This window comes from Homalodisca vitripennis, chromosome 2 (genome assembly GCF_021130785.1).
Source record: "Homalodisca vitripennis isolate AUS2020 chromosome 2, UT_GWSS_2.1, whole genome shotgun sequence".
Lineage (NCBI taxonomy): Eukaryota > Metazoa > Arthropoda > Insecta > Hemiptera > Cicadellidae > Homalodisca > Homalodisca vitripennis.
The window spans coordinates 12,987,600-13,012,222 of record NC_060208.1 but is presented as its reverse complement, the minus strand read 5'-3'; the positions used below and the strand labels follow the sequence as shown (position 1 = coordinate 13,012,222).

General features: G+C 36.6%; 1 protein-coding gene across 1 annotated transcript in view; it reads left to right on the top strand.

Moving 5' to 3' along the window:
- The window catches only part of LOC124353570, a 49,175-nt gene extending 29,431 nt beyond the window's left edge, over positions 1-19,744 (top strand). Inside the window, exons 8-14 of the mRNA XM_046803468.1 lie at positions 772-934; positions 3,649-3,794; positions 7,077-7,245; positions 12,181-12,399; positions 12,786-13,158; positions 13,325-13,490; positions 19,325-19,744. Of these exons, the coding sequence (XP_046659424.1) occupies positions 772-934; positions 3,649-3,794; positions 7,077-7,245; positions 12,181-12,399; positions 12,786-13,158; positions 13,325-13,490; positions 19,325-19,686 (1,598 nt within the window). The 3' untranslated portion in view covers positions 19,687-19,744. The remainder of the gene's footprint in view (positions 1-771; positions 935-3,648; positions 3,795-7,076; positions 7,246-12,180; positions 12,400-12,785; positions 13,159-13,324; positions 13,491-19,324) is intronic.
- The last annotated feature ends 4,879 nt before the right edge of the window (positions 19,745-24,623 follow it).

The window sequence follows — 24,623 nt, the reverse complement described above, 5'->3', positions numbered from 1 at the left end:
TCGTGTAGAGTGACCCAAGTCTCACATGGACCACTATGCCATAAGAATATCAGCTGATAAAACAGTATAAAGCAGATTGGTTTGTTTCACTTAGTCCGGTACGCCTGTATAATTAGTGACACCCCATTTGAAAGACATTAAAGAATAACAAGAATGGCACAAACTAGAGGTCTCTAATGTTACCTTATTAAATTTAGTGGCTCATTAAAATTTGAATTGGTTTATAAACTACCATTGTATGTGAATAAATTTATAACGCAATTAAATGGTGAACATTTGAAATCTCACCTCAATTTCACTCAGATGAGACGCTAGGAATGATTATCGTGCACTTCTTGACAAACATGAAGCCTGGATTAAAAACTGTAACTCACCTTTTTTAACATTTCAGGCGTGATGAGGTAGCAGGCATCTTCGATCTTTGTGCTTATGTATATGATATGCAATAATATTCAGTTTTCAGGACAATTTGGAAATCAACAGAATATTAATGTAAAATCTGTTGAGATCAGTAACCAGTATGTTGAGATTCAATGTCACACAGTTTAAATCTCTTTAAATTCATTGAAATATTTTTCGAATTATTATTAAATATCTTAAATATAAATGTGAAAAGAAACAATGTATTATATGTTTCGAGTCATAATGTTATAAATTATTTTCAATCAATATCAAATCTGTTACCTAAACATAAATTATTGTGAGAATAAATTAATTTTAGATTAATTTTGAATGTTGTAAATTGTTAAACATCGTATGCTTGCAATTTAGAAAAACCAAAACCGAAGAAGGATCCTCAAGACATTGGCTGCTACACGATTTCGTACTCTGAGAGCCGACTGTACAAGGTGCATCACCCTCTGTCTTGGGAAGAATGTATAAACTTGTGCAACAGAAGGAGTTCCGTATACGCAGGGATACAAGCAGAACAAGGGTAAATACCACAATATTTTAATAATAATAAAGCCTTATTTAAAATTGAAGGTGTTCCAATAACACCTAAACCTGAAACATTTTTAACATATTCGCTTCCAAAGGACACAGAAGCGATGTGTGATAACACTCGTAAAATCCGAGACTGCGTCACTCCGTAGTGAAGGTGTTAATCCTTCAATTTTTTGGTGAATCATACGGTTTATTATTAAATACTGAACATGCATAGGAGAGTTTTTTTACCAAAAGGGAGTTTCAAGATACATTAAAAATAAAATAAAAAATAGCATATACTTGGACAGCCCTTTTGCTTTTTATTCCTACAGAGTTTTTTCACGTACCAAGGAGAACCTAAGCACTAGGCTTCCATGTGTAGGACATTTGCCATCAAAATTTATCAGATGGGCTGGCAGACTGACGAACATACAAGCGACAGACGAAAGTACCTGAGGAATATGATCCACTAAAACGTCAAAAGTTCTCCTTGCCACTGCCAATCTCTACACAAATATACCAGTCGACCATCCTCTTTAAATTGTGAACTACAAGCTTCAATTGGTGTAAACCATTACCTTATCCATCAAAACGTCAAATGTTCCTGAAGTTTTTAATAAAATTCAACAAACTCCTTGCCACTGTTTTGAACTGAAAGCTTCATAACGTGCAAACCAATTACCTAATCCCCTAAAACGTCAAAGGTTCCTGAATGTTTCACTCAAATACAACAAACTCCTTGCCATTGCCAATCTTTACATAACTACGATACCAGTTGACGATCCTTATAAAATGGTGAACTGCAAACTTCATAAAGTGCAAACCCTTTACCTTATCCACTAAAACGTCAGAAAGTTCCTGAAGTTTGTAATCAAAATCCAACAAACTCCTTGCCACTGTCAATCCACACAAATATACCAGTCAACGACCCCCTTCAAATTGTGAACTGCAATATTTGTAGATTTCAAAACTGTAAACTCAGTGACTATAATAGTGTTTTAGCACTACTGAGAGAAAATTTCATATCAAAATTGTTCTTCTTTCAACAGGCAATTTTACTCTCATACTGATGGCCTTGTGATAGACTTACTTTTATCAGGACATATTTGCAAACCATACCGAAAATGCACATTTTTTTACTTTAGATATAAGAACCAATTACTGTTTGTAGTTACGTTACGACACCATGTTATGTTATGTGAGACAACTTGAATTGCTTCTCACGCAATATATAATTCTAACAAACTTTAAGTTTACCGTAAAAATTGAGCACGCGAAAAAACTTATTCTTATACTGCATAAGTATAATAGCCCACTTAAAGACGGTGTTTACCGAATAGCAATACTTCAGATTAGACTAATCACCATAATTTATACATTCGCATAAAATCGCTGCACATAATTCAGTGGTGCAAGACAACCACAACAGAAAACCATTATAAGTAAAATAGCTATGATGGGAAGTATGAATATTGAGTTTAGCTTCAGTTCACCTTCCTCTTAGTGCTGCGTCTGTAATCTGACAGTGTCACAGTATCTTGACTCCTGAAATCAGGAGTCATGTTCGTCTGATGTCGATGACGAAATTCAATATAAACTCCTTAACATTGTTTCGACGTCAGAGACACCTAGGCTGCAAGATATAGTATATCTAGGTGGAGAAGTATTCACATTGTATCACTAAGTGTCCAGTTGAGTGCAGTTTTGTGTTTTAAACAAGAACTCAAAGCGCTAACGTTGCACTAAGTAGAAAGGAGCTGAACTCAACATTCACATTGTAACAAAACTTTATAGTTACTACTTTCATCAGCGCATCTGGGTTAAACTTAAACCAGCAGTCAACTTTAACGGTTTTTCTTATTCTAATAAAGTTAAAACAAATTTTCTTTTGTACATTTCAATACACGTAACACCTCTCGTCAGCATTGTTAACATACTATGGCGTAACACTATATTTTCATGTAACATTTAAAAGAAGAGTTGTTTGCTGTCGTATATTTGCGGGTTTGTTTGCATGATGTTTTGGAGTCATGTTTGCATATTTATCTTGTTAAAACATTTTACCTGCTTTTTCCACGTTTTTGGCGGGCTTTACACTCCTCACAACATTTATTTTGTTCATGAAAGCATAAAATATCTAAATCAACAAACTTGTTCGGTGTAAAAAAAATCGCAGCCGTTATCAGAAATGTGACCTTAATTTGATTATTTCGGATAATATCTCTTCAGTATATTTCTAAATCAAGAACAAAGTAATTATTTGATACATAAAGAGTTAAAAAAATTCATCTATTAAATTTATAACCATTTAAATGTTCTCTTGTTCAATCTAGAAGATATTGGTAGAAAAATATTTATGTAATTAAATTTTAATTATTATTCAATGCCTTTTGGAGTGATATATTTACATAAACTTGACTGATATTTGCTGTAAATCCGATTAATTTCACCATTAAGGTCATGCAGTATAGGTTACGTGCATATATCAAGGATATATTTTAGGATGTCATACAAATACTAAAATTATATTTTGTTTGCCTTTAGAAAAGGTATATTAAAGAATATTAAACAAAGTCTTTTTGTAAAGAAATATTCAATGCAATACCCGAATGAACTACGTTAAATTAGTACAAGTCGGAGGGAAATAAGCGTATAAATCTATAATTATAACCTGTATTATTTACGGTTTTTTACGATTATTTAAAAAAAGTTTTCTTTCAGGTATCCCACATACAATTTTGTGTTCTGTGGCAACGACATTAAAGAACACTCGACAACTGCTAACAGTTCTCTCTGTCTACCTTGTATGGATGACAAGACCCGTCTCTGCGGGGGACAAAACACGCTTTCTCTTTACCAGCTTAGAGGTTAGTGTTAAGGCTATTTGTAGCCTACGTATTAAACTTAACTCAACAAATAATAATAGATCTCTTTGGTTACCTTTATGGATGACAAGACCCGTCTCTGCGGGGGACAAAACACGCTTTCTCTTTACCAGCTTAGAGGTTAGTCTTAAGGCTATTTGTAGCCTACGTATTAAACTTAACTAAACAAATAATAATAGATCTCTTTGGTTACCTTGTATGGATAATAACACCCGCCTCTGCGGGGGACAAAACACGCTTTCTCTTTACCAGCTTAGAGGTTAGTCTTAAGGCTATTTGTAGCCTACGTATTAAACTTAACTAAACAAATAATAATAGATCTCTTTGGTTACCTTGTATGGATAATAACACCCGCCTCTGCGGGGGACAAAACACGCTTTCTCTTTACCAGCTTAGAGGTTAGTCTTAAGGCTATTTGTAGTCTACGTATTAAACTTAACTAAACAAATAATAATAGATCTCTTTGGTTACCTTGTATGGATAATAACACCCGCCTCTGCGGGGGACAAAACACGCTTTCTCTTTACCAGCTTAGAGGTTAGTCTTAAGGCTATTTGTAGCCTACGTATTAAACTTAACTAAACAAATAATAATAGATCTCTTTGGTTACCTTGTATGGATAATAACACCCGCCTCTGCGGGGGACAAAACACGCTTTCTCTTTACCAGCTTAGAGGTTAGTCTTAAGGCTATTTGTAGTCTACGTATTAAACTTAACTAAACAAATAATAATAGATCTCTTTGGTTACCTTGTATGGATAATAACACCCGCCTCTGCGGGGGACAAAACACGCTTTCTCTTTACCAGCTTAGAGGTTAGTCTTAAGGCTATTTGTAGTCTACGTATTAAACTTAACTAAACAAATAATAATAGATCTCTTTGGTTACCTTGTATGGATAATAACACCCGCCTCTGCGGGGGACAAAACACGCTTTCTCTTTACCAGCTTAGAGGTTAGTCTTAAGGCTATTTGTAGCCTACGTATTAAACTTAACTAAACAAATAATAATAGATCTCTTTGGTTACCTTTATGGATGACAAGACCCGTCTCTGCGGGGGGCAAAACACGCTTTCTCTTTACCAGCTTAGAGGTTAGTCTTAAGGCTATTTGTAGTCTACGTATTAAACTTAACTAAACAAATAATAATAGATCTCTTTGGTTACCTTGTATGGATAATAACACCCGCCTCTGCGGGGGACAAAACACGCTTTCTCTTTACCAGCTTAGAGGTTAGTCTTAAGGCTATTTGTAGCCTACGTATTAAACTTAACTAAACAAATAATAATAGATCTCTTTGGTTACCTTTATGGATGACAAGACCCGTCTCTGCGGGGGGCAAAACACGCTTTCTCTTTACCAGCTTAGAGGTTAGTCTTAAGGCTATTTGTAGTCTACGTATTAAACTTAACTAAACAAATAATAATAGATCTCTTTGGTTACCTTGTATGGATAATAACACCCGCCTCTGCGGGGGACAAAACACGCTTTCTCTTTACCAGCTTAGAGGTTAGTCTTAAGGCTATTTGTAGCCTACGTATTAAACTTAACTAAACAAATAATAATAGATCTCTTTGGTTACCTTGTATGGATGACAAGACCCGCCTCTGCGGGGGACAAAACACGCTTTCTCTTTACCAGCTTAGAGGTTAGTCTTAAGGCTATTTGTAGCCTACGTATTAAACTTAACTAAACAAATAATAATAGATCTCTTTGGTTACCTTGTATGGATGACAAGACCCGTCTCTGCGGGGGACAAAACACGCTTTCTCTTTACCAGCTTAGAGGTTAGTCTTAAGGCTATTTGTAGCCTACGTATTAAACTTAACTAAACAAATAATAATAGATCTCTTTGGTTACCTTTATGGATGACAAGACCCGTCTCTGCGGGGGACAAAACACGCTTTCTCTTTACCAGCTTAGAGGTTAGTCTTAAGGCTATTTGTAGCCTACGTATTAAACTTAACTAAACAAATAATAATAGATCTCTTTGGTTACCTTGTATGGATAATAACACCCGCCTCTGCGGGGGACAAAACACGCTTTCTCTTTACCAGCTTAGAGGTTAGTCTTAAGGCTATTTGTAGTCTACGTATTAAACTTAACTAAACAAATAATAATAGATCTCTTTGGTTACCTTGTATGGATAATAACACCCGCCTCTGCGGGGGACAAAACACGCTTTCTCTTTACCAGCTTAGAGGTTAGTCTTAAGGCTATTTGTAGTCTACGTATTAAACTTAACTAAATAAATAATAATAGATCTCTTTGGTTACCTTGTATGGATAATAACACCCGCCTCTGCGGGGGACAAAACACGCTTTCTCTTTACCAGCTTAGAGGTTAGTCTTAAGGCTATTTGTAGTCTACGTATTAAACTTAACTAAATAAATAATAGATCTCTTTGGTTACCTTGTATGGATAATAACACCCGTCTCAGCGGGGGACAAAACACGCTGTCACTGTAACAGTTAGAGGTTAATGATAAGGTCATTGTTTAATTACATACTAACCTTTTACATCAATGATAATATATGTCTATGTCAACCTGGCACTAATTAGCTTATCTGATTTTGTTGAGCATGGATAAGACACCGAATTTCTGCCATAATCTGTCTGTGGCTACACAGGAATAATCAAATATATATATATATATATATATATATATATATATATATATATATATATAAAAATATATTTCTATTGTTGTGCACTATACTTTATTTTGGTACATTTGTTAAGTTTTTCTTCCTAATTTATGTTTTAGACGGTGTCCAATATACTAAGAAATTATCAATATTAACTGATTATATTTTTTTCTACCTTCCATCAGGGAAATCGTGCAGTGTAAATTCCCTATGACCAACGACAAATAGAAGGTGCAGTGTGTGGTGAGGGATTGTGCTTCCTGTAATGACCTTGAAATCGAGGAACCTTCATTGACATAATTTTTTATTTCGCACAGCCCCACTCGGTGTACTTTCGCAAAGTTACATGTTGTTGTTGTTAGTGCCTAAGTATTAACGAAGCCTCCAACTCTAAAGGCTGGCGAAATACTCCTTCTGTGCCTTATTACCTTTCACAGGGTAATTGATAATAAATTGAACTAAAAACTTGAATTCATAATTAAACTTCAACGAAGTCACACGGTCTAGAATAATCCTACCTTTTTGAATACCAAGAAGAACAACAGAATATGTCTTTATTTGTCTTATTCAGGTGTAAAATAATAAATTTGGAGATAATTTTCTTGTTTCTTTTACAGAATCAAATCCCTTAGTGCTTTATTTAGCAACTGAAAGTGGACTGAAGATATTTTCGACTGAATCTTTATCTACAGAAGCTTTAACGGGTTCGTCGTCACCTACCACAGCTGTAGGTTTTTCCTATTGGGAAGACGATATCTTTTCCTTATCTCATCTAGGTATTTCAAGGTAATATTTAGGCAAAAGTATGATGTATTAGGTAGATTTATAATATTCTGAATGCTGAGTATAAATGCAAACATTATCTATGATATGTATGATCACGCATCTTCACGAAACTAGGTATGAACGTTCTACAGTGAATACAAATTCATTATCGTTGTTGGAACTAATCGTACCATGGTAAGCTAAGCCACACCTTTTAAGACAAGGGGGCCAAGTTGTAGGATGAAATCAATAAAATATATACAGCTAACAGGGAACAGAATTTGCCCTAGACAAGGAGGATCTAGACGCTAGTATCACCCACACAGAGAGGGACCAGAGGCTGGAAACTAAGTAGAGATCTGCCCGTGATGAGGCCTTCCGAGACTTGCCAGAGGTGAAGAGGCCCTGTGAAGAGGCTGAGAGCTCCCAGAGGGATAGCTCTCGGAGATGGAAAGGTGCCAGAGGCCTGAGTAGACGAGGGTTTCCGAAATTCGAGTCTTGCCAGAGATCAGGAGTTCCTAGAGTATGAGAGCTCTCAGATGCTGAGGCCGGAGCCAGCTACAGGTGGAGCCTACAATTGGCCGAGAGGATCTTGCAGAAATCAGGAACTCATAGAGGCTGAAAGATGCGAGAATCTGACAGGCAGGACCCCCTAAATCTCAGAACCTTCCAAAGGCCAGGAGCTCACAGGGGCTGAGAGATGAGAGAAGCTGACAGGTTTTTTTTACTTAGTATTATATAACCGTTTGGTAATAAGTTCTCCAGTCATGATAATAATTTCTCAGTTTTCCAAAAAGACTGTACGTGTACGTGAGAAATATATCACCAAATACTACGTTTGGTCAGACTTACAAAGATCATTTATAATTTATATTCTATTTGCGTAATGTTACGTGTGAAAGCCACAAGTTTTCTTTTAGTATTTTTATTGCAACTAAGCGCATTAATAATAATTATTTAAAAGTATTTGAGTACTCTGGTCCCCGTGTTAATTGGCAGTCAGTGCTTCATAGGAGTTCTCATGATAAACCAATTGATCCGTTAACTTTACATAGCACTTGGATACTGTAGGTCGTAATACGATACATGCACATGCGCAGGCTTGCAAAGGGTACGCTCTAGGATAGCAGTTTTAACTTTACGTTTCTAACCGGAGGGTCTGGTAGTTTTAGATAGTACATTACTCCGTTTATACAAATAACTATTCTAGCCTTAAAATGACAACTTTTGTCATTCCAAATAACTAGTTTTCCTAGTTATGGATGTCCAGGAGCGGCACATCACTAACCGCAAATGTCGAGATCCTGGTATGCAAGAGTAATTCGATAGGTCTAGTCTACTGCGGGAGTCGGTGGGGTTCGTTCCGTATGACAGGTTCTTGCTAGCCTTAACAGGTGTGCCACTCCCTGTTTGCTTTGACTGGAAAGGTTGGTTCAGAGGTGGCCTCCCCGTTTTTCGGGTTGAAATTACTTTGAGATTAGTGCCCTAAATCTTACTACTGGATATCGATAGAAGGTGGCCTCCCTATCACCTAATCTATACTGATTATCCTGTCACTCCGGAAGGAGCTCTAAGATCCATATAGGACCAAGTGCAATGTATAAGCTTGTCCTTAGATAAAAAAAACACACAAAAAATAAGTATCAGAGGTATCGGTACGCAGTCATAGTTCCAATGTTAATAATAAACTCTGACATAAGCTCAGAAGCAACGTGTATACGAAACATAAACGAGTCATTGTTCGTTAAATCCAGGGCCTGAGTAACGTTTACAGGCCATCAACTAAAATTGGTCATAGATAACGTAGGTCAATACTTTTGGAAGCTCAAATTCATGTACTTTATCCTTGTACAAAGAAACAGAGCTTTAGTGAGTTCTTACACATTACCTTTCCTACAGTTAAAACGGCCATCACTTTCTCATACCAACTTTATGAGGTTAGCGGAGAGCGAATGGCGTCTTGGAACTAGAAATCACACTACTCTCGTCTCTTAGCTCAGAGCCTTGTATTGCTCTTGCCTGAGCAAAGGCTAACAATCATCTCCACCCATCATTCGTGTATCTCATTTTATTGTCAACCTGCTGCATTGTAAGTCTTGTATAGTTCTTAGGTTCAACCTTATGATGCTCTACTACCTTTTCAATCTTAGTGTTACAATTGACATAAACTTAACTTTAATAACACATTTAGTAATGAAATGTTTAATTATTAATTTCTTATGTTTATTGTAGAAATTTATTTATTTATATACACTACTTGTATGTATTTATATTTATGTGTATATAATTAGATACATTTTACTGTGTGTAAATTTCTCTTTTTATCTCGGGGTTGAGAGTTTTGTTCATGGGCTAAACTCACTTCTCAGTTTTTTTTTTTTTTTTTTTTTTTTTTTTGAGGGAGAGGCAGGCAAAATGCAATTACGCACACAGGTGGCCAGCCTGTAGTGTGGGACTCCCCTAAAAAACGGGTTTACCCACTAAAAAACCTCCTCTACTCTTTAGGATTCTAACCTGGGATTGTTTATCACATTACTTCAGGCTAGGCCTAAATTTGGCTTAAGCCCGTGGGGCTCGCTCCTTATCCAGCCGCTCGGTCAAGGGATCTGGGCCACTTCGCGGTCCAGATCGGGTCTCTTTTCCAGGAGGATGCCCCGGACGAACTGTGACAAACAATCCCAGTTCCCCTCATCCTCCATTATCTTTTCGCAGACCGTATCCACCGAAAAAAACCCCGAGTTTTCTTGTGGCCTCCAGGCGGGGCCTTTCCCAACGCGGACGGGAACGCCCGGGCAGTAGATGCAATCCGGTGAATCGGTCTTGCCCATCCGGTTCAGGTACGACTTGAAATAGCCGTGACCTGTCAGGAACTGCGTGAGGTAGTAATCCACCTCGCCATGCCGCCTTTCGACCCATGGTTGAACCTGCTCGATGAGTCGCGCAGTCCATCGTCCTCGGGTTTCGTGCTCCCAGCTGTGTTGCCACTGCTGGAAGGTTCGGGCACGCTCTTCGGATCTTGCTGCGTCCTTGCCGATCTCGCCTTGTCTCTGATAAATCGCCTTCCTCTCCCCTGCCAAGAGCTTGACAGGGATGACTCCGGCAACCACCAGGACGGCAGGCTCGGATACTGTCCGATAGGCGGAACACACCCGGAGCGCAGCTTGACGCTGAACCCGGGCGAGTCGCAACCTATAACATTCCTTGGTAAGAGCGTCTGCCCACACCTCTGCCCCATAAAGGAGTACGGACTGGACTGCGGACATCAATAACCGTCTTTTGCTGGACCGAGGACCCCCAACATTGGCCATCAGCTTACTAAGATAAGAGACCACCTTAGCAGCCTTGTCCGCCGAACGGAAGATCTGGTCTCTCCAGCTAAACTTATTGTCCACCATGACTCCGAGGTACTTGGCGGCACGCGTTGACTGGACCACTTCCCTTCCCACTCGCAGCGGGACGACGGTGTCAATTCTTTTCTTTGTGAGAATCACGATCTCCGTCTTGCTCAGAGCAAGCGAAAGACCGTGATCGGACATCCAGGCGTTGACCACTCGCATGACCTGGTTCAACTTTAGCTGGGCCAGCTCAACGTTGCGTGCGGCGATGAGAGCCGCAACGTCATCGGCGTACCCAACCAAGACGGTTTCCTCTGGCATCTCGGATCTCAGGAGGCTGTCATAAGCGATATTCCAGAGATCCGGGCCGAGTATTGAACCCTGCGCGGCACCAGAGGTGACTTCCACCGTCCGCGCTCCGTCTCGAGTGTCATATATCAGACGCCTAGAACGGAGGTAGTCCTCGATGAGCCGCAACAGATACGTTGGAATTCGGAAGGTGTCACGAAGTGCATCCAACATATCGACCCATCTCGCCGAGTTGAAGGCATTCTTGACATCAAGCGTAACAAGAAAACTCACTTCTCAGTTGACAACATATAATTTATGTGTATAAACAATTAGATACGTTTTTATTGTGTGTAAATTTTCCTTTTTATCTCAGGGTTGAGAGTTTTGTTCATGGGCTAAACTCACTTCTCAGTTGACACTATATAATTAAAGATTCATTGCCAACTATTTATGTGTATACACAATTAGATACTTACTGATTGTTTGTAAATTTCACGTTTTATCTTGGGGTTGCTCATGGCATAAACCTAATTTACAGTTGACACCATATAAGTAAAGATGCATTGCCAAGTATTTATTTAAGTATTTTTGCTGTTTGATGGCTGATTAAAAATAAATTTTGAACATTTAAAATAATAAACTATATAATTCAATAAATCTTATTTTTGTTGACCTTTTCATTTCAATTTGGTTTCACTGAGAGGTTATTTTAGACGATGACCTTTTGGTTATATTTTATAAACTTGTGAGATGTTTTGTCACTAGACAGTCCGCGTATAGTTTATATACACAAAGTTTATATAACAGTTTCATTCCGTATTTTAGTTTCTTTTAACTCCGTCTCATGTAACTAAATCAAGTTTATAACTTGAGAGTTAGATTCGAATTATATGACTTTTGAAAACTGAATTGTTGGTTTAGTATTAAAAAAAGCCTTGGGCTTTAAAGAAAATAATACAGTAAAATACCATTTTGTATCGGTGGCGTCTTTATTAGAAGTGGTCATGATTAAATCTATTAAAATGTTTAAATTCCCGGGAGTAAAAATGTGGGGAACGTGATTGGTATGATAAATATATTGTCTGTAGATAGTAAATTTGTATAAACTTCATGGGGAACACTTGATACAACTTCTAAAATGTATTTAACTATTACAATGTGTAAACATGACAGAATTATTTAACTATGTAACGCGTCTCTATCATTTTACAAACCTTATTATCACCGTAAGAGTTACTCACTAACACAGTTAACATATTCATAATCTACAGAGTGGTATTGTACATGCTTGAATATTGTTAGAAATGTATATATGTATCTTTTGACGTAGGTTCTACTACAGCCCTTTCTCGGACATGTACATTGAGTCAACTCTTGTATTCGAATGTGATTCCTCCATGGCTATAGATTGGATAAACAAGTACATCTATTGCAGGAGACAGGGAAATTCATATTTGTATGAAATTGATTGGACTCGTCAAAAACCACCCAGAGAAGTAATGTCATTCCATTACGATTTACAGGAATTGGAAGTGGATCCATTTGCAAGGTACTTTGTTAATATAGAATAAATGAATGAGTAACAGCTGTTGTGGCATCAATACTGAGAAATACGGTATTGAGGAACGCTTAAGTCTAGTAGGATAGTTCGTTTTTTGTGATCAAAATATGAAACAATTTTAATTGGATATAGTAATGAACAATTTGAATGTATCATTTGATGTTGCAGTCACAATAACAATGATTAATAATTAATGTTTAATGACTAATAGTGATTTAATGTTTATGATTCGGCAAGAATAAAATAAACATGCATTATTAAATAGATATTACCATTTGTAAACCATGTTAGATTTGTTTTAATAATAGGTAGATCATGGTATTAAACCAAATAAATACTCATCCTTTACATAAAACGTGTATTTTGTATTTCAGACAACTCTTTTTTGTGGAGAATGGACGACTGGGTCGTCGCTCGATTGATGAGGATCTGCGTATTGAATATGATTACGAAAAACTGCATTTAAAAAAGGTGCTGAAAATTTCTCTTGACGTAGAACTCAAGTTTGTTTACCTGATAGGGATTGAAAATGATGAAAATCACTGTTTGATCAGAACCGACTACGAGTTCAAACAGATGAGAGTGTTATATTGCGGAGATCTTCTCACTGACCCGATTTCTCTGGATGTCGTAAAGCAAGATGTGATTTGGGGATTAAACTCCGATGATGGTTTCTTCGTCTACAGATGCGAGCTTACTCCGAGATGTCTGAAAGACAATATACAGCGTCTCTATCGGTCCAGCGAGGTAAATACCGGAACACATGTGACTTACTACTCTAAACAAACAACCGCTTTCTAATTACGTTATGAATTTTTATCAACATCTTGGGAATTCTTTAACATTCAAACAAAATAATTTAATTGTTTTTAACTTACAAAACAGGATATTTTAATGTCATCTTAATTTTCAGTCCATCCATGACATTAAAATATACCACCCAGATAAGCAGCCTCACAATGCTATGTACCTCTGCTCAAGACTCCAGTGTTCACACAACTGTTCTGTAACTCAGGATCAGGTCAGCTGTACTTGTCCAGATGGGATGTCGCTGTCTTCCGATAACGTCACTTGCCAAGGTATTACTCCATTTTAAATATATGTGTAACATTTATTAATATTATTTATTATAACACAACTTGCTGTTATAATAAATAATCCTGATGTTATAATTTATTCTAGTATGTCATCCAGTTACATTTAGTGGCTGAGCTGAAATTCATTTGACTCATTGTTTGCTCAAAGCTAGAGTAACTTACATCCCTGAACTGATGCTCACAAATTAAGGTATCGTATGAATAATTTTCTCTAAACTAAGTTACACCACTGACGTTCGTAATTAAGTATCACCTCAATTATTGTTTTCTCAAAGCTAATTACACCGCTGATGTTCATATATTTAAGTATCATCTGAATTATTGATTTTTCAAAGCTAGGTTTTATTACATCGTTGAAAACACTTCGGTTTGATAACTTTCTTACATTTTCCTTGTCTTTTTATTCCGTAGGATTATGCGACCGGTATTATGATGTTAAGTTTGTCACACCAAGGTGATTGTTATAAAAATATAACTTTTCATTATTTTATTGCCTTGCTATGAGAGTAATGAACAGAATATTAATACTGCTATTAGTACACATCTGGTTATACAGGAAGGAAGGGGCTGGAACTGTATCGTGGTTGGTGGAAACTATCCAATGACCAAACAGCGAGTGATACGGCTTCATTCTCACAGGTTACCAGCTTATTAATTCAACGCTACAATCTTTGTTGGACTTAGTTCCTATCTTGGTTAAACATTCGTAATCTAAGGTTTCTCTTATTATCCCCAGATAGTAATATGAAATATACTTTTGTTTTTATTACATATTTTCATGTTTAGCGATTCACTGACTAGTTTTGATAATAAATGTTTCTTCAGTGTAAACTGACCCTCAACTTTTTGCAGTTCAGTAGACAACTGACTGACTCAATAAAATTTGCGCCTTTACTAATCTCAAACAATGGTTTAAACCTTTAGGCAATTTGAAATCGTTTTGGTATTACGGTAACGTGTTGTCTTAAATATACCACCTGTTTTATCCTTCGCCCATTTTATCCTTCGGGCCAGTGTATTATTTTGTTAATTCCGATTAAGAATTCATACTTAGATACACCTTTTTCTTACCGCATTTTTAAAATAATTATTTTAACTTATCTGCATTCCATCGTTCCATTAATTTATGAATATCTTAATGTGTTGGCGTGCACGAGTCTGAGACTTCAGATGTTTGTGTATATTGGTTTCCTGTATAGCGAATGTCCTACACTATCGTCTAATTTTAACGTTATCATAATTATTAAAAAAATGATACAATCCTTTTGTTTACAACGTTTATGAAAACTTATATTATATTTGGATGCAAGATATGTGCTGCTCGTAAAATTTATCCAGGCTATTCTTACTGAGCGAACAAACTGTTCATACATTATCTAAGTAGCAACTGCATAACTGCGTTGTTATTACGACCTTCTTTAAGTATTATTGTCAGTTTGTGTAAGGTTTGAAAGTGAATATTTGGAAAACCTCAGAATTCCATCAGTTCCATGTATGTATATCTTAAGGTGATTTAAGATATTTAGTTTATAAGAATAAAAATCACGCATTAAATTGTTGCTTCTACTACATGGAAAATAAATTTTCTATACACGAGAGAAATACTGGCATTAGATGTATCGAACTTCTATATTTTGTAAAATATATAAATATATGTTGTAAGTTAAAGTAGTAATTTACCAATAATTTGTGTAAACATGGCGTACATTCATTGTTATCCATTGTCTGTAGAGCCAACGGACTTGTAACCGTTTAATTTCAATATAAGGTTTTGTTACTATTGAGATTTAAAGAATTTTTGCCATAATGATTTCTTGATTTTGTGGTAAAATTCTTATATTAAATTCTTATATATAAATTTGAAAGATATAAGCTGTACTTGGCCTACATGTAACACAGTAGAAAAATGTTTTGAAAAACTATTTTTTTGTTCCATCACAAGTAAAGAATTCGTAATGTATCTGATGCTAATTTATCTAAAACACTAATAGGTAAAATTTACCGAAAATATAAAACTCGCTTTTAAAACTGATGAAAAATAGTACAAAATTTATTCTACATCTAATGTGGTACATAACGCATCCCATCTTGAACTAAATTACGTAATAGGGATTGTAATAGATAAAGAAATACTTGTAACAAAAATGTGGAGCTTAAGAAAATTATAATTGATGCATGAAAATCAGCAACCATTTGTCTTAAGTTTAAAGACATTATAATGCGTATTTATTAAATATATTACAATCAATATTACAAATTTTGAGTACAACGTGTTGGTGAATGTAAGAAATATAATTTGACTCTTTTTACTCCGTTTCATAAAAGTGTTCTATACACATATACATAGTACTTTTTGCGATTAAATGTGTATTAAAATTAAATGACGCTATTGCCATTTACACAAATTGAATGAAAATAAAACTCATTTGACAGGTATTTGGTCTTCCGATCATATGTTAGTTTGGTTATTTAAACGCATATGGGACAGATACGGCAAAATACAAGATAACTGAATCTTAAAAAGTGAGGGCTCTGTGGCGTAATGGTAGCACATTCACCCGGTAATTGAGAGATCCGGGTTCGAGTCCCGGCGGAGCAAGTACTTTTTGCGATTCAATGTGTATTGAAATGAAATATAATATTGATACATATATAAACATTCAAAAAATATCAAATTAAAATAAAAAAAATATATATATGTGTTTTTGTTTTTTTGTTATACATATATACGATATACAGGGTGATTCATGAAGTTCTCCCCCCACTTCTACAGCACATTGTACTAGTAAAAAATAATGAAAAAAATGTCATATAAACATAGGTCTGAAAACGCTTCTTTAGCGAGTTACAGCTAGCGAAAGATTTCGCCTGAATTCCTGGGTAAAGAGTAAAATAAAGCCATACTGAACTTTTGGAAAGGTTAATTAAGTAAGAAATATCGTGGATTCTTATGTATTTTTACCTGATAAAGCTAATAAAATAGGTTTCAGAACTGTACCTGTAGTAGTTTTTGAGGGATTCAGGGTTAAATGCAAAAAAATTGGGGGCACGAAACAATGTTTTTTTAAATTTGTTTGTACAATAACTTTGTTAAATTGGTAATAAATACATAAAATCAACAAACATTAATTGTAGAGAATTTAATTCTGAGAAAATTGATATAAATCAAAGTCTTAAAAATAAAACAGAAATAAGTACCAAAAAATCGATTATATTCAGTATAATACATTACTAGTTTTAAGCAAAAATTAATCAGGTTTGGGCCAACCGTACGCACCTTTTTATAATAGTTGTTCGAAAATGAGGCCATCATTATCAATACATTTTGCAGCACGTTTGTGTATTGCTTTTGTTGCGTTTCTTAATTTTTCAGGACTTCCCTGTATCTGCACAGCCGAATCCATAATACGGCAATTAATTCATCACGAGAATTCATTTTTGTCTTGTATACAATGTCTTTCATCCATCCCCAGATGCAATAATCCAATGGAGATAGATCTGGTGATCTTGGTGGCCAAGGGTGAGGCCCTCCACGACCAATCCAGTGTCCAGGAAATTGATTTTTTTAAGTAAGCAGAAACGGCACGTGAAAAGTGGGGAGGTGCTCCGTCATGCTGGAAAGTACAAATTTTGTCTGAGATGTAAAAGGAACATTCTCTAACAGCTGCGGCAAACTCTTCTTGAAGGAAATGCAAATATAACTCAGCATTTAGGCGTCCAGGTAATATGAAAGGTCCAATCAGCCGATTGTGCAAAAAAGGCCACACCAGACATTGACGCTAAATCGGTGTTGAAAGTTCTGTTCCACTACCTCATGTGGATTTTCTTCTGCCCGTGAGTGTTCATTGTGCACGTTATTGACACCCCGCCCGAGTGAATTGTGCCTCATCCGTAAACAAAATACGCTTGTAGAGTGGATTATTAATATTCAAAAAGTTGCAAAACTCCAAGCGAAGCGGACCATCCCCTAGCTTTAGATGTTGATCCTTTTTTGTTTATGAAACGGATAAAATTTGTTTTCGATTAAGTGACCTCCACACCGTTTGACTGCGAAACTCCTATCCGCCTAGAAATACGTCGTGTACTTACACCTGGACTGCGATGAACAGCATTAATAACAATATCATCATCAAGTTGGACAGCTCGTTCATAATTGGTTCTAGTACTTGGTTAGTGATCCTGTTTCCCGAAGAGTACGAAAAGTTCCTGAAATTGTTTTGGTATCTGGAATCCTCCTATTAGGGTAACGTAGTTCATATTCTTCTACAGCAGCTCTAGCATTACCATTACAGTAACCCAAAATAAAAACCATATCAGCGTATTCCTCTGATGTAAATAAGTAAGGCATTTTTTTCGCTGAATAAACAATCGAATTATAACTCACAGAAACATTTCATTTAATAACACGATTCACAGAACCCGATCTCCTGCTGTAACTTGCAAAACACCACTAATACACAGTTTCTAACGTAACAGTACAGAATACCACTGTTGATCAGCTGTTATTCGTGCGTTACCAACTTAGAAATTAATAAAACAAAAAACTGCATTTCGATGATTAGTAAACAATAATGGGAAAATGTTTGCTTCATTTATTTTCGAACATTTGATGTAAATTTTTATTAAAAAAAAATACAACGTAATAAAACATGATATTTTTATTTACAAACAAATTTATTTAACAGTTAATCTTGTTTTCTCAATTTATCTCATCATTAAGGAACAAACATTTTGTTTTTTGTTTTATTTTAACTAAATACCGTTACGGTATTTCTTTACAGCTAGTAATGTATTATACTGAATAAAATCGATTTTTTGGTACTTATTTCTGTTTTATTTTAGACTTTGATTATATCAATTTTCTCAGAATTAAATTCTCTACAATTAATGTTTTGTTGATTTTATGTATTTATTACCAATTTTAACAAAGTTATTGTACATCAAATTTAAAAAAAACATTGTTTCGTGCCCCAATTTTTTGCATTTAACCCTGAATCCCTCAAAAACTTACTACAGGTACAGTTCTGAAACCTATTTTATTAGCTTTTATCAGGTAAAAATACATAAGAATCCACGATATTTCTTACTTAATTAACCTTTCCAAAAGTTCAGTACGGCTTTTATTTTACTCTTTACCCAGGAATTCAGGCGAAATTTTTCGCCAACTGTAACTCGCTAACGAAGCGTTTTCGGACCTATGTTTATATAACATTTTTTCATTATTTTTACTAGTACAATGTGCTGTAGAAGTGGGGGGAGAACTTCATGAATCACCCTGTATATAAATACATTGTTACATTTTATTATTTTCTGATATTTATCATTTTAAATATATAATTTTCATATCTGTCTTGAAATAGTAATGATTATTGGTTATTTAATTAAAAATTATGATAAAATTGCAAACTCTACTTATTTTATCGTTTTTATCTTCCTAAGTACCTGTAGGAATGCAATAAAATATTCATTTGTAGGAAAAATTAAACCTATTAGCAACACATCTTATATATTTAAATACGTTTTAAAGAGTGCAGCTCTAGAATTGCCAATCACTATACAATCGTATGAAACATGCGTCTTCCATTAACCAGCTGTTCGTTTGCATCTCCGAAACCATGCAAGTGGGACTGTTTATTACTTTTACTATAATTCAATTGCATCGTACCATGCTTACGAATAAATTTTTACTTTTGCTGAGGTAGCTGCTCGAGGTAAGTTAGTAATACATTATAATTGTTCCTTTCCTCTCGTATCTTCATCTAGTTTCTCTTACGTCAAGGTGTAAATATAACTCATTTGTCATTGGATGCTTTCAGACATTACATCTACAACCAACCCAACATCTGTGGAGCAGTCGGAGACTTCCAAGGTTACAGCATCTTTCCCACACTTTTTGATTTCGACTCCTTCCGCCGCAGTTGTGCACGAAGAACTTCCTCAGGAATACACCAAAGCTACTCCACCGTCTAACGTCGACACAAGCAATGAGACCAGCGATAGACTGCCTGTCTTTGTAACGTGTGTGGTAGGAATCTTGGCGGTAGTTTGTTTGCTGTTGTTTGTCGTGTGGAGAACTAAACACGAATTAATCCCGAACTTAGGGAATAGCTACGCACAGAATTCACAGCTGGAACTGACTCACTCGAATGTAGCAGCATTTGACAATGTTTCTAATTAATAGGTTAAAAGTGATTGTAAACTGAAGTCATCGACAATAATAATATTGTTCAGAAATAGTATAGTTCATTTTATATCCCCAGTCCTCCAGATTTCAACTATAGAAAACGGTGCTCTCAGATTTAGTCACCCAGGACAAATGTGCCTTGGTATGTGGTCCAGACATAATGGGCAAACGATTAGAGCTGACACAATAATAATAATAATATTATTATTATTATCATCCTTTTGTTCACCAAAATATGTTGGTAAAAATTTTGTTTCTAAAACGTATAACCTTTTCAAAATGGTGGACGAAAATGTAAAAATGGGGTTTTTAAATATATTACATACGTGTTTAGACATTATTAATTTATCAGTGATTTACAATTTGAAATTTTGTTCCAACACGATTTATCACGTAATAATTTAAGTAGATTTGACTTATTGATTACATTTAAAGTTGAAATGGGCACAGATGAACAATTTTTAAGCAGGATTATGTTATGTCATAGAATTTTAAACGACGTTTAAAGCACGTATTTACTTTTACTGTGCAACTGTCGGGGAGGAGCCCCGCTCCAGTGGTGGTGAGTGGGAAAAACATCTCCTCGTTTGTTTTATCAACTGGGTGCTTGTGCCATTTTGGTTACACTGCAGCTACTTACCTATTCTATAAGTATATTGTATATGTTTTGTGGGCCTATACAAGGGTAAAATATTAATTGAACATACTAATGTAGCCACAGACTTATCCAGTAAAATTGCGTTTTTGGGTGAGGTTAGCCGCTAAGTGGTAGTGGCCAGGTCAGGGGATAGAGCGAGCGGGCGAGTGCCGAGAAATGGTGGGGATACTGGGAGATACTAGGAGGCGAAGGGTTATTTACCCCATCATGCGTGAACTAAAATCGCACAGTGTTTTTTTGTAAGCGGTTTACCTATAGATATTAAAGTTTTGTGCATGCTTAACTTTATACACGATGCGTTTTTGACACCTGTTGATGAGAATATTTTATAAACCTCTAAAATAGTGCTTTAGTTTTGTAACATACATTGGTGTAACAAATGATCGACATTCAATTACTCTCTCATAACTCCCCAAAAAGAAAGAAATGGATAAACTTCTTGCAGAACTTGTTTGTTCGGTTGTAAATAGGTTGGGCAAAACATGATTTGAATATGTTTTGCTTTTTTTTGGTATGTTCGATGGCTGAATGCTTGGTTGTGTCTTTGGTTGCTCTGGCGAAATTACGTTATCACTAGTTATATTAATCTCATGGACTCTTATTTGCATGATACTCTTTATTGACACTGATCTGTGAGTAGAATGTATGTATGTGTTCCACTTTGTTTGGACGAATAGTTAAATACTGGACAATTCAATAACCAATTGCTACCGGAATAAATAACACCATTATTCAACCTGTGTTGTAAATAACCTACGTCACGTCTCTGTCACTCACCTGTGTCAGCACTACAGACAGACTGCAGACGAGACTTGCGCAACCTTTTTGGCACGGCCTTCCGTATCGCTCTTCGTCACTGCTGCTTGTACGATATAAATACGCGGTGTATGTTCGTCTGGTGGGTGGTGTTGTTGGTGTTTCAACTTTGAGGTGGATTGAGTAGCCTCAGATTTGAATTCATGGACTTACTATACCTTGCATACAATATAAGATATTCTTCTGTTCAGTCACAGATATCACATTCTTACACATCATATAACCTGGTGACATGAACTCTTATACCACAGTTGACACTAAAACATGCAAAGTCTGTATGAAGAAAGTGTTGGACACCGAGGATGGTCTCCAGTGCGACTCTGCCCGCCAGGGATGGTTCCATATAAAATGTGTGGGAGTCACCAAAACCGAGTATTCTCAATATGCTAGTAACACAAATAAAAAATGATACTGCCTGAGAGTTGACTGCCTTCCTCATGGTTCCAATCCTTCCCAATAACTTATTAATAAAATGGATGTGTTCAATATTTAATTTAATATAGATAAGCATAATCTAGCCCAGACGCATTTAGGTATAAGAGAAGAGAGGGAGCGTGGTCCCAAAATCAGTCGTCCCGCTGTTCCAATCAGCGCCACACCCCCTGATATCTTAAAGGGTCCTGTCCTTGGAAGTATTCTGGGCGCTCTTCCGCTTTGCGACTGCTGCCCGTTCGGGCGAATAGCAGATACCCCTCTAACCAACCAGGGCGATAGCGTCCCCTGGAGCGAGCCGCTTCCCGGCATTCTGAGTGGAATCATCGGCCGGAGACCATGTAGCTCTACAGTTCGTGGGTCACTCTTTGTGCTCGACCCTTTCGTATTGACTTTTGTTTTCAAGTGTTTTTCTTTAATGTGCATTACCATCCTCCTCCCACACTCCTTTGGAGGTAATTTCAGGGTATTAGTGGAGAAGACAGTGTCCAGTGCGGATTATTCGTCGTTCTAAACCGCGGCCGCCAGCGGTGACGCCCGTTCGCTACGCGCCAATTACGTCGCGCCTAAGCACTCCTGTCGTTGCTGCTTCCCCCTGTGGATCTCTACACACAGCGAGTTTTCCAAGGTACTGTTAAAACTCCATCACTTGTGTTGTATTCTCCTCTCACCCTCTTGTTACCTGCCCACTTTCCCGCCATTCTGCACATTGTTTTATTTTTATTTTCATAATTGGTCCTCCGATTATTAATTTTTAACTTCTGCCCCCGTACATTTTTGGTCCTCCGGGCCGGATTATTGTGAATCAGTCCTGTAGATTACAGTAATTTGTGTTTTGTAATTAATTAATTGTAACAGGCGTCGTTACGCCATTTTGAAATCTGCCGTACCGACGCTACCTGCTTGTATGGTGGCGCTGCGAACGTGTTGTACTGGTAACATTGTTTCTTCTCTCGCGCAACTGGATCGTTGACGTCAACAACTATTACGTAATTGTCCGTAGGCAGTCTAATTTTACGACCGCCCCTCAACAGCTGATGGCCCGATCGATACTTGAATGCACGGCCCTCCGCTGCAGTCAGCTGTACCGGTTTTTGATACTGCATTTCTCTCGCCGTAACGGAACTCTGTTTATATCTCTGAATAGAGACTCGGACACGAGTCCACCCATACTCTCTCTCACATTAGTAATATACTAGTAATGTATTTAGTTAACAACAGGGCAATATCTGGTTTAGTTAATTGACCACTCTTTCTTTGATAGTATTAATTAACTCACAATAATTCTCCATTCCATTAATGTAACTTTGTGCTAGTGGAAATTTAATTGTTCCTTGTAATTGTTTTCTAAAGCAATATATTGCTCACTATTCAATTTGCTATTGAATAACATTTCGCTTTGTTCCATTGTAATTTACTTGTTAAATAAGCAACCAATTAATTGCCATTCTAAGTTCTCATGTCAATTTAAGATTTAACTTGAACTGATTTGCTCTCCTTTTCATTTCAATTATATCATTGTTGTTTTCATGTTCTAGCGTAAATTATGTTAAGAAGTGTTAGATTAAACTCTCTGATCGATAGTATTGGTGATTTGTAGGTCAATTCTATGGTGTACTCTTGCCAAATTATTGAAAGCAACATTTCTTATCTCTAACCTACATATTAGCTACTTATTTCTCTACACTCCATTGTATTTTGTCAATTTTATTTTAAAAGGTTCATTCACCGTTCTCTACATTGTGTCTCTTTAATCAACCTGATTAACTTAGGATATCTCTCACGGGTTACTTAATTGTTTAATAACAATTATCACTGTCTCTCTTATATTATTTTTACTAATAATTGCTCCATTTAAAATATTTTCTCGCCTTAGGGTTACATAACATTGGTACTTAGATTAGCTATTAAGGTAGCTTAGGTGGACATACCGGCACTTAATGTAATCTAATTTTGTCTTATCTCAACTTAACTTGTTCCCCCCTTTCGCTTACATTGATTTGTTTACATTACGGTATCCCTCCATTGTTTTTTTAAAATTATCTTTGTTAATTGTCTCATTTTTATTGTTTTGTGGCACTATCGGGAAACCTTTGGTAATTCTCATTTGTAAAACTGCTTTGCCCCTTTCGATATCACAATGGCTCCCAAGGAATTCAAATACGAAACTTATCGTAAATCAACAGATCTTATCAAAATCTCGTTTTGCTTCTCTTAACGAAACCGTCACGAAAATCACTACCAGCGCTCCACCTTTGACACCAGTTCAAATCAGACAATTAAACACAGTGTTCGCGGAACTAAAGAAGAGAAACGCGCGGACTTTGAACTTAACCTTCAACGTGTCATCGAAGGTGACAGTGAAGCAGCGGATCAAGATACTCTTTCCAAAGATCAGGATGAGGTTAACGACCTATATGTCGCTATTTCTAGCTTGATCGAGGTTCATCTTGTCACTGAGACCCACAACTCCCGCGTCCTCATCACATTCTGATCATCCCGCGTTGTTCCCCACGACGGTAACTGGAGTCAAGTTGCCTAAATTAAACTTACAGACGTTTGATGGTTCTCCTATGAAATGGATTTCATTTATCAACCTGTTTGACACTACAGTACACCGCAGTGCTTCACTCTCTAACGTCGCTAAGTTCCAGTATTTACTGAGCATATTGGAAGGCGAACCTCTGAACTTAGTGAAGTCGCTCAATCTCACCCCCGCCAATTACCTCATTGCTTATCAGTTGTTGCGGGACAGATATCATAACATACGCCGCCTCACTACTCTCCATCTAAATTAATATACTTGACATGCCCGCAGTCGCTAGCAACAATGCTAAACAACTTAGAGCGTTCATAACAACATTTTATGAACATTCAGAGTCCTTGAAAGCCCTGGACTGTGATATCGCCTCTGATAATCCTCTATTGTCAGCTCACTTGTTGCGCAAACTTGACAGCAAAACTGTCCAGAAATTGGAACAGTATCGTGAGTCCCAAAGAGAGCCTGGCGCCGCTCCGCATTCCC